Source organism: Acanthopagrus latus, chromosome 17 (genome assembly GCF_904848185.1).
Source record: "Acanthopagrus latus isolate v.2019 chromosome 17, fAcaLat1.1, whole genome shotgun sequence".
NCBI lineage: Eukaryota > Metazoa > Chordata > Actinopteri > Spariformes > Sparidae > Acanthopagrus > Acanthopagrus latus.
In genome coordinates this window covers 13872309-13887306 of record NC_051055.1, presented here as the reverse complement: position 1 = coordinate 13887306, position 14998 = coordinate 13872309, and the positions used below count along the sequence as shown (strand labels likewise).

General features: G+C 40.4%; 1 protein-coding gene across 1 annotated transcript in view; it reads left to right on the top strand.

Annotated features, from left to right (window-relative positions):
* Positions 1-14998, top strand: part of col14a1a (collagen, type XIV, alpha 1a) — a 133659-nt gene that overhangs the window by 92342 nt on the left and 26319 nt on the right. The window contains exons 35-39 of the mRNA XM_037075559.1: positions 697-774; positions 1532-1618; positions 6331-6384; positions 9158-9253; positions 9844-9897. Of these exons, the coding sequence (XP_036931454.1) occupies positions 697-774; positions 1532-1618; positions 6331-6384; positions 9158-9253; positions 9844-9897 (369 nt within the window). The remainder of the gene's footprint in view (positions 1-696; positions 775-1531; positions 1619-6330; positions 6385-9157; positions 9254-9843; positions 9898-14998) is intronic.

Sequence of the window (14998 nt, the reverse complement as noted above, 5' to 3'; positions counted from 1 at the left end):
GAATTGTAATTATGATCTACAAAATAAAATGGGAAATCACTATACCAAAAAAACCCAACCCATAAAAACTCAAGCCGAGAAAAAACGCTCGACTACAGACTTGCATCAGTGTCTGCACTCGTGTGTTTATGTCTGTGAGTGTTTATCTTCACAATCATTCTGCCAAAAAGGGAGTTTTCCATAGTTTAAAGCCATGTCTGGGATGTAAACTGTACATGTTTTAAGCTTTGTTGAAGGTCAGGGTAACCTTAAAAATGTTGATACAAGAAACTATTCTTACTACTTCAAATAAAATAAACACTATATCTCAGCTGGCTGTTTCTTCACTCGCTATGATAAATACTGGAAAAGAGTACGACAAGCCTATGATCTAATTTAATGCCCAGTCTATAGTTTAGGGCTGGTAGAGCCTCACACATCAGCCAGACTTCATGTATCCATCTTGCAGCACTTTTCTAGCTGGTCATTAGAACCCATAAGCAACCAAATTGTCTCCTGTTCTTGTTTCTTATCAACACTGGAACACCACTGAACAACATAATTACAAAATACCATGGTTGGTGTGTTCCATTTGTAATGTCACCCTTGTTTTACGTCTCCATTTTAAAAATGAGTTTACGGAGAATACTGTGTTAATGCTGCAGTATTACTGGGTTTGTGTTTGTTTTATGTACTCATGCATGTGTATGTTTACAGTTCCAGCTCCAGATGTTTGACATCATCTGCAGCACATCCTGGGCCAGCAGAGATAAATGCTGCGAGCTGCCAGCATTGGTAAGAAACTAACACGTGCAAACACACTCGGACACACACACACATTACAAACTGTAATACATCATTTTCGTCCTCTCCTTTCTGAGTGTGAAGTAGTCTAAGGCTCTGATTATTATAGCCTTAGATAAAAAGAGTGATAATTGTGGTAGCGATCAAATTGAGTTATGATAAAATCAGAATTAAATCCAAATTACTGGCTGTAAGCACTGGCATAGAAATGCCACTGTTAATAGTGCCTGTGGTTAGGTGGGAAATTGTACGCACCTCCAGCAAGCATCATTTTGTCAGTATAAGCCTGAGCCTATACACAAACACCAATTGTTAATTAACACCCCAGGAATTAAACATACCCTCACAACAAACAGATTCTCTGAGCTTATCTGTTTTATTGGAGTGGTTGTTTAATGTTTCTTTGGAATGCTTATGTTTAGTTTTTGCTGGCAAAAAGGTCAGAAAACTGAGGGGAACAGTATATTAGGAACATCCCTGTGTTGATAAAAGAGTTCATCAGTAGTCAAGGGGACCAGGCAAACGCTGATTGTTTTGCACCACAAATTTAAACTCAGACAGATGGGAGTCAAAGACGTGATCCAGGGAGACAAGTTGGCCAGTGATGAGCTTCTTTTACTGTCGTTATCCTTCATGCTGGCAAGCTCTAGGTTTACATAGGTGAGGTTTTTATCGATGCTGCTCATGTCTTGAGTGAAAACAGACCAGGTGCACTGTACACTCTATGCATTTCTCTGTTGGATTTCAGAGAGTTGAGGAGCAGTGCCCTTCCATGCCTCACGCCTGTACCTGCTCCCAGGACAGCAAAGGACCTCCAGGACCTTCTGGACCCCCTGTAAGAACTCACTGACTCTGTCATTTCTCTCTCCTGTTTCTTGTATATGCTGATATTTACCTTAGCCTATTTGCCTAAAATGGGTTACAGTCTGGTTTGGTCAGCCAGATGTTTCTACTGAAAGATTATTTAAGAATATGATATAAATTGCTGTTCACGGTTTGTGGGGGCCTTTTCTTTTAAATACTCAAAAAGATATTTTTCATAATCTGACCAGAGTGGACAGAGGGACCGTTTGCACAGGAAGTCAGCCAATTACGTGAGATTGGGATCCTAAGACAATTTAGATCTTAATAATACAATACAAAGCAGTAGGTGTTTTCTTTTGTCTCGTGGCCAACCATTAAGATTTGGCCCTCCAAGGTAAAAAGTGTGGTCTATACCCTCATTAAAACATTTGTATTGATTCTAGAAGAAAGTGTTTGGACCCTAAATAAAATGCTGCTGCGCTGTTTCAAAGTCAAACAACCACTCTGACTACCTTTATTTTTTTTTAGCTACGGTAAAAAAAAGTTAATTTTCTTTTGTGGAATTGAACATAGGGGAAAGATATCAGTGTAAAGTGTTTCATTCTCTCTTCAAGGGACACATTTACTCACACACATCGATACAATCCCAAAACAACTTTTTCAGTTGAAAGATGCCGAAGTGCATTCGTCAGTCCGTACACCAATTATTTACTATCAATACACTGTCAGTCTCTCAATTACATTATGTCCTGTTTTTCCTAAACGTAATGTTTTTTTTTAATCAGAACTGTGAAATGTAGAATAAAAAAAATGGGAGTTCTCATTGTTGTGGCAGCGAGTTGAAAGAGAGAAGCTTATGGAGAAGCTGTATTCTCCCACACAGTAGAAGCAGGTAAAACCTGATAGCGGCTGAGAGATGAGAGCAAATAAATGAGCTAATTTATGGCCGGAGACTTTTGTCTATATTCTCTCCTCTTTTTCTCTTTATTTCTTTCTTTCTCTATCACCCGCTCTGCATTTCCCTTTCGTTTTCTGTTCCTGCCCCCCCCCAGTCTCTGTATCTCCTTCATGTTCTCTAATTTTCTTTTCTCTCTTTATCTGTACTCGTGGGTACAGAGGGCATGAGAGAGGTGTGGATCAACAGCAGTATAGTTTGAAAAAGTAATTATATGGCGATTCCATTTATCACAGCCGATTACAATCCCCCCTGGTTTTCATCCCTGTCCAATGAAGCAGATCCACTTACTCATCTGTGGGGTTATGTCCGCAGGCCATGGCTCTCCTTTCTAGTTTTCTCTGTCTCTTTGTTTTTTTGTCTCAGTGCCCTTTAAATGTTTCATCATCTCAGTATTTAGAAGAAACATATACTAGAGGTTCTTAGCTAAACCATGCAAATGTACAATGACTCTTTCACCTTCTCAGTGAGCTCAAACTGAAGACGAATTTTGCATTTACTTCTCAGATCAACAGTGGCACTGTATAGCTTTCTACCTTTCATCGTTTCTATTACTTCCCTTTCTCTGTTTTCTCCTTTACCTCTACTCCACGTGCCTGAGGCTCTTCTTCTTTCTTTTTTTTATTATTATCTCTTAATGCCTCCCTGTGCCTGCATCTGTCTCTCTGTCTCTGTCTGTTTCTCTCTCTGGCTTTAAATGGGCTTCCTAAATCACATTTTAACAGCAGCATACAGGCGTGGATAAATGGTTTAATGGTGAAATCACAGCCACTTTTGTGCTAAAACTGCGCGCTACTGTCAGTGGGGTTTTTAGGAAGGAAGAAAAGGCAGTGCCGTTCTCCTTGTTAGCACATCATAATGGTTGTTAACACAATAAATGTATTGTATCCCCTGTGGAGGACAACCTTCCAACAGACAGGAAAACTTTCAGAATCCTAACAGACTGTCAAAACAGAGAGTTTCACTGCAAACAGTGGATGTGTACAGAGTGTGCTGCGCTGCTGCTCAAGAGTGTGAAGGATACTAAATTAATACATGTCTATGGGGACACCTGCAGCAGTGATTAAATAGAGAGAAAACAGCCAGTAAAAATAGTTTTGAAAAAGTTACGTCCTGGTATCAAACAGGATATATGTAATCTTGTCATAAAATTCATACCTACACAGACAAGACAGTATTTTGTCAATCTGAATTACGTCTGACTTTTGCTATGTCATCATCCAAAACATTGTTGTGCTTTTCCTCCTCAGAGTAATTTCTGTGTTTGTTTTCACTGTCGCGCGTCTTTTCCTGTCTCGCGCAGCAGCAGGCCTCTTCAGTTTTGTAAATCTTTGAGTCATGTTTGAAATAATATTGATTGCCCCAGCTGAATTGCAATCTGTGCTGCCTGATTTGGCACAGGCTCGGCTCAATACCGAACATCAGTCAGCAATCAATCTGACATTAAGGAAAACATGCGCTGCCTGCCATCTCCATTTGTGAAAATTGAATTGTGCCCATGCTGTTTGAGATCCAAGTGTTGTTTAAAAAATGTAAATTTGCCTTCAGCGTCAAATTGCTCACTTGATAATGGCAGTGGTGTCCTTTTTTTCCCGTCACCATTAAAGGCCCGCGAATAATCCAAATGCAATTATTTGTATTGTTGCTGCTGGAACCTAATTTCAGTTTCTCTGCAGGTTTTTGCCCAACCTCAAACAAGTCATGGGCTCACATTGTTTGCAAAAATCCATTTGAAATAACTTGCTGAGACAAATTGCTAAGCTGATGAACATGATCAATCATTTTCAGTTGCACATGAGCTTTTTTGTGACATGACTTTACAATCACTGCCTTCGAATTAAAAGTATCCTGCTTCAATTCCTTGGCTGAAGTCAAATTTTGCCAGTCTCCCGCTATGCAGAGAATTTAAAGGATAGGCTCTGTGTTTTGTTAGTCTAGTAATTTAAATTCTCACATACCATTTGGGAGTTGTTTGTTTGCTGTAGTTCTTCCTCCTCTTCACTTTGGCCTTTAAGCTGCGTTTCCCATCATCACTCCACTGTTGATGGATGCTCTCTGTGCAAAAACGCCTTTCAGTCTAGCTGAAAGTTATATCAGAGTTGCGTGGGTATCTTTGTCCCGGCTGCTGTCTGAAGTTTTATCATAGCCAGCAAACCTTTGTTCATCCACCACAAAGTTTTACTCCAGAAAACACTGTCCAGGAAAGATGAGAACATTGGAGGATACACACTTGACTTGCCTGATTCAAATTACTGAAGCATCATATTGTGTAGAGGGTCTAATGGCCAGTGCAGAGCAGAACATACAGTACACGTGGGCACATGAGTTTCATATTAAGATAGACTTGAAAAATCTCTCCTTTAACAGAAGTGGAAACAGGTCTCAAACATCCTGTTAAACTGATTAAGGGCTCGTGTCCATATAGCATTTTTTTTTTCTTTTTTTCTGACAGAGTGCTAGCAGAGCACTGAGGAGCACTGTGATGAAGCGCCTGTGCAGTGCATGTTGGTTTAGGAGGATTAGGAGAAACATCGATACTACTGTACAAGAGTTGCCAAGAATTTACCCGAGGAAGATCCCCCTGAACAAAACACACCTAAGAAATTCCCCAAGTTAAGCACATGATTATCCTGGTGCACTCCTCCTTCAACTGACCCTACATCAGCCAAATTGCCCATAGCTGCGCTTCATTCGCTGGTGGTAAACACGGCTTACATCGCAAAGGGTGATAAAAGCACAGCACTCACCAGCAACATTCATTCTCTGGATGATCTGTCCTCTGTCTCTGTTAGGATAGTTTCTGTCTGACATATCATAAATCTCAGCACAGGCAGATGCAGCCAGAAAGAGCCTCTCCTCCGTTTCCTTGATAAGGCTCGGGATGACCCTGGCCCCATCTAATATATGATTGGTTCCCTGAAGAGGCAGGCACCCCGATGCCCCTCTAAACATTTTCGAGATTACCAACAAGAAGCACTCACAGCACTAAAAAGTTGGAGTGCTTTTTCTCCTCATTTGGGACAATTTAAAAAGACACTGGGTACTGAAAAAAATAAAATATGGACTCGGGCCTAATGAATATGGCAAGCTGTTTATATTGATCTTATAAAAAGGTGGGAGCTAATGAGTCCTGATAAAGCAAACAGACAAACCTCATGCTTGTATTAAATACATTTTTGATTGCTTTAATTGAGAGAAAAATGTAATGACTTTAATTTAATGGTATTACATAATATGGAAGAGAATCTGGTATAGAGACACATATGATGATTCCATTAGGACTGACTTCTTGCGGTTCCCACATCTGTGTGTCTCCTCTCATTTTCTTGCAACCATCCCTCCTGTCCCCTCTGGCTGAATAGGAACTACCTAGTCGCCCCCTCGTTCCCATGAGAGACCTATTTAAGCAAACACAGGAAGAGGATGTATCCCAAATGGGCCAATGATTAGCAGATGTGTGTAGTTCAGTCTCGGATAAACCTCTGGGCTAGAGGGGTCAGGGCGAGGTTTACAGCTCTAGACTCCTGTTACTTGCAGATGCGGCGTAATAAAGTGTCGATCTCAGAGGAACAGTTTGCAGCACAGATCAGCGTTGGCCTCTGTCCATTAAATTCATAATCCATTCATATCAAAGACTTCCAGTTTTATTAGTTTTTTAAAAATGAACTCAGATTTCCTTTTGATGGATGAATATTTTTGCAGAGCCGTGTGTTTCAGCCATTATCCTCTTTGTAGGTGCACAATTTGCAGTCACTTGTTACGAGCTGTTTTTATAATGTGTGTTTCAGGGTGGCCCAGGAATAAGGGGAGCCAGAGGAGACAGAGGAGAGCCAGGAGTGACGGTTTGTAAAATGCACTTAATTTCAGAGATCATGTGTACCTCATCAAGTGTAAAGTCTCAAAAAGCATCTATTTGTGTGGTTGAGTTACTTGTTTCCAACTGCGGGAGAAGAAACATCACAGTAGTTACCGGTAATGAGTTGGTCAGACTGGAGTGATGTACAACAAGGACAGGCAATAACATGGGCATGGTTGTTTGCACAAACTGGGGGAGCTAGCATCATGTCTGCAATTTTATGGATAAACAAATTGACCTTGAACCTCAGAAAATCAATATTTCTTTGATGGAAGCTGAGGCCCAGCCCTGTCTCGAACTGGCTGCACATGGATCATGTCACGTTTCAAAGTTCAATCAGATTACACTGTGCATGAGGCCTCGCCTATTCCTCCGTCGAGAGCCCACAAGAGCAGACTAGACATTTGTTTGTAATACATTTTACTAACAAACTGAACATGCCGGTCCACACCTCTACCTCCAGGGACACCTCCGTTCCAGATTAGAGGATGAAAAGGAAGAAGTTAGGCGTGTGAAGTAACTCACAAACAAAGAGACTTTTCAACAGCGGCCCACTCAGTCCTTCAGACCGTATGTGAGGCACCCTTGGGCTGAGTGAAGTGGTCATTTTGGAAAGCGTCAGTCAGACTTGGCGTCAGTACTCCAGTACTGTTACCATTCCGTCTTTAATAGACGTGAATCCAACAAATTCTGTCTCGGACTAATAATGAATGATTGGCTGTTGAGTCTGCATCTGCTATAGTTTTGCGATTGGCTATTCCAAACTATGACAAACAATCCAGCTGTGGTGTTCATTGTAAGGCCTGACACTGTTGGAAGTTCCTCAGTACCGCTACACAGTTCTCATGATTGTTATTGAATCTTAGATGGAGGTAAACGGGTTTTCAAGTTTTTATTCTCTGAGAGAAGCATCAGGGGGTCCTGCCACTTCTGCTCAGACGCACAGGGCTGTCAGTCAAAATAATGAGGTTGATTATCTCAACCATATGCCCCATTTTTTTACTTTTACTTTACTTTACTTGAGTGACAGTGTATCGAACGCAGTGAATGAAGCGGCCCACCCAGAACTAAAACCTCCTTTTAAATTCCCAATAATGAAACAAAGACACGATCAAACTCCATGCAAAGCTTTTTCAGAACTGCCCATGTGTATTATATTTGATGGGTGTAATTGTGTTAGTCTTGGAGTAAGATGTGGTTTTCTGTCCTGCTTGCACACACATACTGAACAGTACACAGTTATGTATTACAGCACGCCTGCCAGATCACACTTAAGCAGCTTTTTCTACCTCTGAAGCTGCAGCCAAGTTTATCTGAATAGTTGGATTATTCTGCTGTGTGACACCAGCCCCTTCCTCAATTCATTGGTTTTCAGTCTCAATAATCAGCTTAGATGTGTGACTTGTTACAGTGTAAGCTTTGATTAATAGGAAAATAAACAATGCAGTTATTAAAATAAACCTTCAAGTCATTTAGATTTCAGTCATCTGTCAATTGAGTCATTCCTTCGTGTAGTTTGCCGCTATATTTCAGTGATATTTATTGTTTGGTGAGACATAACACATTTCAGTCCTTTGATTATTTTTTTTTCTCTCTCCATACAAGTTCATCTAATCCAGTGTTTCTTTTGATTGTTTGCATGGATAAGAAAGACATGAAGCCAGTAACCGAACAGTGAAACAATAAATACAACCCGAGTGAAGATTATTTTGGCTGCCACTGCTGCTGAGCCAACAGGCTACAAATGCTGCCAAACAGCGGCGGTCTGCAGGAATTCCTCTTTTCTGACTCCCTCTGCAGGAAACCTGTCTGCAGCTTGTACACATGGATCAAATAAGCCGGCACAGCCTGATTAGATATGAAATTACAGGTGTCTAATTCTGTTTCCTGTAGTAGAGCGCATCGTGGTAGAAATGGACCCCCGAGGCAGGCAGTGATGATGTTGACCAGAGTTTGTAGCTTTAACTTGATGGACATCGTATGTGTTGAGTAGATGCTGTTTTGTAGGAAATGGGCAGTTAACTCACTCACTCAGGTATAACATTTCCATATAATTAAATTTAACAATCTTCATGTTTTTGTTAGCGAGTTTTTTCTGGAACTTATCTGTCATTTAAAGTGAAATGTTAGTACCACTTTGCCGTTACAGAGGAGTAGAGGGGTTGAGGATTTGCACAGTGGTTTAAATACATTTCTTGAAAACATGATACTAATGCCATTTTGACATGGGGTAATCTGTATATGGTGTATTTTAAATGCAGGTTAACCCACTTAAATGATATTCTTTTGACTTCTTCTCTGTCATGTTCAACATCCCAAATTTGCCAGAAAACAGGGAACAAGAAACCAGCTTGGAGGCTAGTGGCAATGTTATGGTACTTTTTTTTAGATATTTTACCTCAGTATCTCTTTGTTGAGAGTGAACAATGTTAGAGTGCTGCTTGAACAGGGACAGATGAAAATCTCTTCAAGTGCCAACGCCCTTAACGTGCCAGACAAGCGTCATGTCAATCTGGGCATCATGTTTCCATGGCTGCCGTAGAAGCTGCACCAAATAAACACTTGTCAGAAGTTAGATGGCGGTGTTTTTTTTTTTTGTTTTTTTTTTTGTCCAGCTTGAAAGTAGTGGCTTTGGAGGTTTTGAGCACAACACATGATCTTCATTTGGAGTTTGCTCAGTTGGTATGGAATTTGATATCTTGCCCATGTTGCTCACAGTGTACCTTGAAACACTGAAATCTATTGTGTTGTTTTCACAGGGACCTCAGGGGCCAGTGGGAGAGATTGGCTCCCCTGGACCCTCAGGACCGCCTGGTCCTCAAGGACCCAGTGGGCTCTCTATTCAAGGGCCCCCGGTAAGACTTTGCTTATGTGTGTTTTTGTGTCACATCTTGGACATTTCCATAATTACATGATAATCTCATCATTAACATACTGTACGCATAATTTAGCTTGTAACTGCTGTTTGACTCTTCCTCTCAAATTCAACAGATGTGGCTTTAATCTTGAGGTGGAATATGTTTGTGGTAAAACGCCCAGAGGAAAACATTTTTTTTAGAGATTAAACTGTTATAAAAAAGAAAACTTCTGTTATTCCCAAGTGTCACCGCTACATAAAATTACAATGGAAACATTGTCATAAAACTTGTGCTGTTAGCCATTTCACTCCCACCTGTCGCCAGTAAGGTCACAAAATGTGAGCAATTAGAAACAGACTGTCAACCACCTGCTGCTATAAACTGACTAATGTTGACATATGTCTCAAATAGAGTAAACTCAAGTAGAGTCCCAGACACTGAGAGGATCTTGTCCACAGCACACTGAAGCGGTTCTTTGGAGGCCTAGCATCCTATTAAGATAACTAATGCTGGTTTTCCCAGTTCTTTGGTCACTATCGGTGGAACCACTGGTCAGCTGAGATATAATGACATTGTTTGTTTCACAGGGTGCTGCTGGAGAAAAGGGAGAGAGAGGAGCGATCGGACCAGCCGGACAAATGGTGAGACGACATTTATCAAAAGAAATGACATAGTAGTTAGACTCTGAGGTGAAGTGTGTGTCGGGCGACAGCATCGCAATGGAGAACGCAGAGGGGCAACTATTTTTGCAATCTGCTTCACATGCAGTGACTTCTCCCTTCTGTTTTCGTCTTGGCCAAATAAGCTAAGCAAACCCAGCTGTGAGTGCGAGTGTTTGTGTTTGTGACTGTTTATAAATTGTTCTCCTCTGTGTGTATGTTTGGAGAATACAAATGAGCGCTACATGCATTATCACTGAGGTGCCACAGGCCCTGTCGGCTCTCAAAAATTAGACCTGGTGCCCTGTGAAGGCATATTTCTCTAACTTCAAGCCATTTTCATTATTATTTGACCCTCTTCTCTTCATTTCAAAATACACATAATTCCTTATAAATTGATTTCTTTTTAATAGAGGTTATTTATGTAATTGATTTTACAAAAGAGCTGCTGCTGAAAATGCTTTTTTCGTCAAGTGGACTAATTTTTGAGGTGTACACTGTGGAAAAAAAGGCTTATTATTCAGGCCATCAAACTGCTCCAACCTAGCTGAGCTTCTGACATGGAAATGTGTTGGTTGGCTTGTTTATAAATAATAAATATGTGGGGTTGGGGGTGGGGTGCCATAGAATGACACATTTATTTATTTATTCCTACTGTCCTAAAGGCAGAGGACGGTATCTACAGAAGTATTAGGTTAAGAAAGAAGGTTCTGAAATTCGACAGGAAGCTTGTAATGCCTTAATACATTTTAAGGCTGATTATTCAATGAAAAGAAAAGCATGATGTATAAAAAAGGCCTACACTGAAAATGCTAAAAACATCCTTTGACTTGATTACTCTTCACGGAAAGACAAGAGGGAAATGGAGTATCAGTTCATACAAACAAAATATTTACATTTATCTTTTTTGTTCCATTTTGACTAGTTTCTTCATGAGAATAAGTTTCACTGTCCACAGTTCACATGGGATTAGATCTCTTCATGGTTTGCTCTGAGTTTTTCTTCACTTTTACCATAACTATTTAAAATATGTACCATGAATTAAGACACAGCTCACTTAATACATTTAGACATGTACTTTGTAGGTTACTTTGCCAAACCAAATAACACTATAAGTGTCCACAGCTGGTTTTGTGACACTGCTAATCCAGTTAGCCTGCGTGAGGTTTTTTTTTCTACAGATATTCAACATGTTTATAGGCTAGCTTACTTTTTTATTTCACATGGACAACAAATGCCAGAAAATTCATTGTCTATTTGAAACCAAATCTGTTTATACTGCATTTTGGCTCTGCTGCAAACGCTTTCATTGCGTCCAAAGAAAAACAGATTATATTTAGATAGATACACAGTAGACAAATCTTACCATAATGAAAACATTTACATACAGATAAAATATTGTACCGCATCGTATCTGTGTTAATGACGTAGGGAGAGATCAGGAGAGGGAGGAGATGAGCTATAGCAGCATATAGCGCTGTGTGTGTGTGTGTGTGTGTGTGTGTGTGTGTGTGTGTGTGTGTGTGTGTGTGTGTGCGTGCGTGTGCGTGTGCGTGTGTGTATGAAGTGGCCCTCCCCACAGTGATGGGCTTCTGTCTTTGCGTGCATGTGCATGCGTGTCTTCATGCGTGTCACACACACACACACACACACACACACACACACACACACACACACACACACGCATGCATGTGAACACAGACACAGAGCTGTCTAATTGAATCATCGAGATGTGAAAAATCATTACCAACATCTCCATTACTGGGCAGTGAACCAACCAGAGGTAACACTGAACTAATTTAATGGAGTTCTACTGGCAGCCAGTGTTTTTACTAACTCAGGAGAAATCGCTAGTGTCCAAAGACACTTTGATACTGCACATATCTGTTCATTCTTGTTTGTTTTAAACTAATCCTGTCAGGATTTTAAATATGAAATATAAAAACACCTTTCTTGACACATTTCGCTGCTGGCAAAACATGCTCGTCGCTGTTACAAACAGTAGCTTTGGCCTGCCTCAGTCTTTCAGACCCTCACATCTGTTAGCTATTCTGCTTAATCACTCGTCTGCTCAGGTTGACGTTGAGTAGCGCTGTGCTGGGAATTATGTAATGTCATCAAACACATCCTAACTTTTTTTGTTTTTAAATCGTCCCACCATCACAGGCGCATCCAGAGTGTCAATCAATCTCAGTCTATAAACACACAGCCACAAATTCACACACAGTCCTTAGAAGAGATCCTATCAGGCTACTGAAGTGAAAACACCTGTGAGGGTTTGTCGTGAGTTTCTAAAGTGTTTTAGTTGAGTTGTGGGCCTTTAATCTGTGTTTATTCCCACTAGACTACTGAGTTAGATTTTAAAGGTGTCATTAAGGTAACATGATTAAGTGTGAAAAAAAAACTACCGCAGTTCACAAGGGACTGTTTAATACCCAACAAAATACACTTAACTATGAATTGTTAATGCCCATTATAATAGTGAATTACCGCACAGACTAATAGGGGACAGAGCTGCACTATATCTCATAAGGCAGTCTAACTTCTAACAGCACGAGCACATGAAATATGCCTTGGCTTACTATGTTGCAGAGTGCACCCTGCCAGATAATATCAATTCATCTCAATCAGTTTTCACTGTCCTGGCCCATTACCCCGTTATCACCGGGTTTGATCATCAAAATGTCCTTTAGAACTTAAATCAAGAGTGCAGAAACAGATATTGTGCATGTTTCCTTACTACTTTCTGGTAATTTGTTGAATATGTCACAAGACTTTTATTTTGATGAATTTACTTTAAGAGATTAATTTGTGTTCTTTGAAAGTGGAAAACATGGGAGCCAACACCCCTAAAAGCTCATTCAGCTCCGTCTCAGTCACACACGAAGTGAAACTAGATCCTGATGCGGCATCGTTGCAGAGGTAGTGCACATCTGTCCGACAAATACTTTTGCTTTCATCAAGCTTCCAGATAGATTTTCTTTCCTTTCAAAACGCCACGGAGGTTTGATGTGAGCAGGAACCCTTTTGTAAACTCACAGTATGTCTCAGGTGCATCATCTAGTGTTGGTCATCGCCATGTTTCGTAGGACCTGAGCAAATTAAATAAGATGTTTGATTCTGTTCTGGCTCTGAGTCCAGATTCACTAGAGGGTGTCACAGAGATGCTAACCAATCTGACTTCCAGCTCAGGTTTGGCCCATAATAGATTTGTGAAAGTCCTGATGGATTTTAAGAAATGAAAAAACTATAGTCCTTTAAGTATGTATTATGGCAATGTACATGTCAGGAGATGGCACCTACAATTTTTTTCTGTGAACTTTTCATTTCCTCTTCTGTCTTTAAAAGCCCTATGAAGACAACATATTAAATGTGTTTTCTTCTCGCATCCTGGGATGAGCTACTGCAACAGTGATATATATAGGGATAACAAATTTCACTGGACAAGTGGATAAACTCATTTTGAATTCATTACAACTAGATTCTGCTTCAGTCAGGCTCTCCATATGGAGCTGACAGTGCAACATTTTTGATTTTGAGAGACAGCTCCCGCAGACAGCCTTAAAGAATGCTATTATTTTCTTTTCCACGCCAGAGCACAACTTGTTACAGTCACTGATCCCATCTGCCGATCACAGATCATTTCGAACTGATGCATCGATCTGCCGTCACAGCACACTGTACTGTGATCGGACGGTCGCCTTCTAATCGTCTCCTTTAATGAATCTGAACTTAAATACCTCAGGATGGTGCTGCATTTTACCTTTGATAACGGTCCCATAGTATACTCATTTTCAGGTTCATACTTTTATCTTGGTAGAAAATACATTTTTTCATCTTAAAAAAACACATTATTCATCTATACTTTTTTTTCTCACAAGTCACAGGCCCGAGCAGGCACTGCCCACCATGTTTCCACTTGATCTCTGCAGGTGTTTTTGCTACCATGTCTCTGCGAGGGGGCAGTGATTTTATCATTATGACATTATAACCCTACGGCTGTCCTGACTGCTGGTCAACATCGCAGTCTGTGTTTTGTGTTTTTTTTTGTGTTTTGATACTTTCACATCAGTTGAATAGCACCTAGAGCTGATTTATAATCAAATAAGACATCGAATTCTCACTTCAAACTTAGTTTTGTTAATAATTGAGGCTAGATTTAATGACTGGGTAGTTAAGCTGATTAGTTACTTAGTATTCTCAAAATCTTTGATGTTAACAGTGTCCTAGTGATGTGACTACATTTGACAATGATCATATTTACAGTAGTATAATGGACAGGTGTTCATTGTTGTGCTGTTGCAGATAAATAAACAGTTTATTGGCAGCTGTAAAGACATTTTATTGAAAGCTTGTTACTGATAATCATGTGCCTTACGACTACTTTGTTCTTCTAGGATTTTTATCCAGTTTATCCTCAGTTGTCTGGCACAGAAAATTGCTTGAATCAGTTTCTTTTGTTGAGAGAGTTGTGAATTGATGAGACAAGAATTCAGCTGCTGATTGGAAATGTTTTTGAATTCCTAGCAAATTTCTAGCACACCTGCTTAATTTTCTGCACAGTTTTTCTCAGAAGAATAGGAAAAAGCAATAACCTCTTCTTGGGAGGAAAGAACAGCTAGTCTTTGAAACCAGCTCTCCGAGAGCTGCAACACTTCCTGATGCAGCACTATCTCGCCCCCTCTCTGCCTGCATAGTCCTATTAATAAAAGCTGGCAGTGCTGCCCAGTGCCGCACTATGTTACCGGGTAATAATGTGTTTTGTCAACGGGAGGAATATGAATGGGTGTGTGTTTGTGAGTGTGTGTGTGTGTGTGTGTGTGTGTGTGTGTGTGTGTGTGTGTGTGTGTGTGTGTGTGTGGCTCAGTGGGGGAATATTGTAGCTTCCAGGGCCCTGTTGTAATATACGAGGGACCACAGAGAATATCACTTCTCTAAAACATCAATTACATCTCTCGCTCTCTCCTTCCCTTTTCCTGTTTCTTCATCTTTTTCCCCTCTCTCTCTCTCTCTCTCTCTCTCTCTCTCTCTCTCTCTCTCTCTCTTTTTCTCCCTCTTTCTCCCTCGCTGCAGTAAATACAGT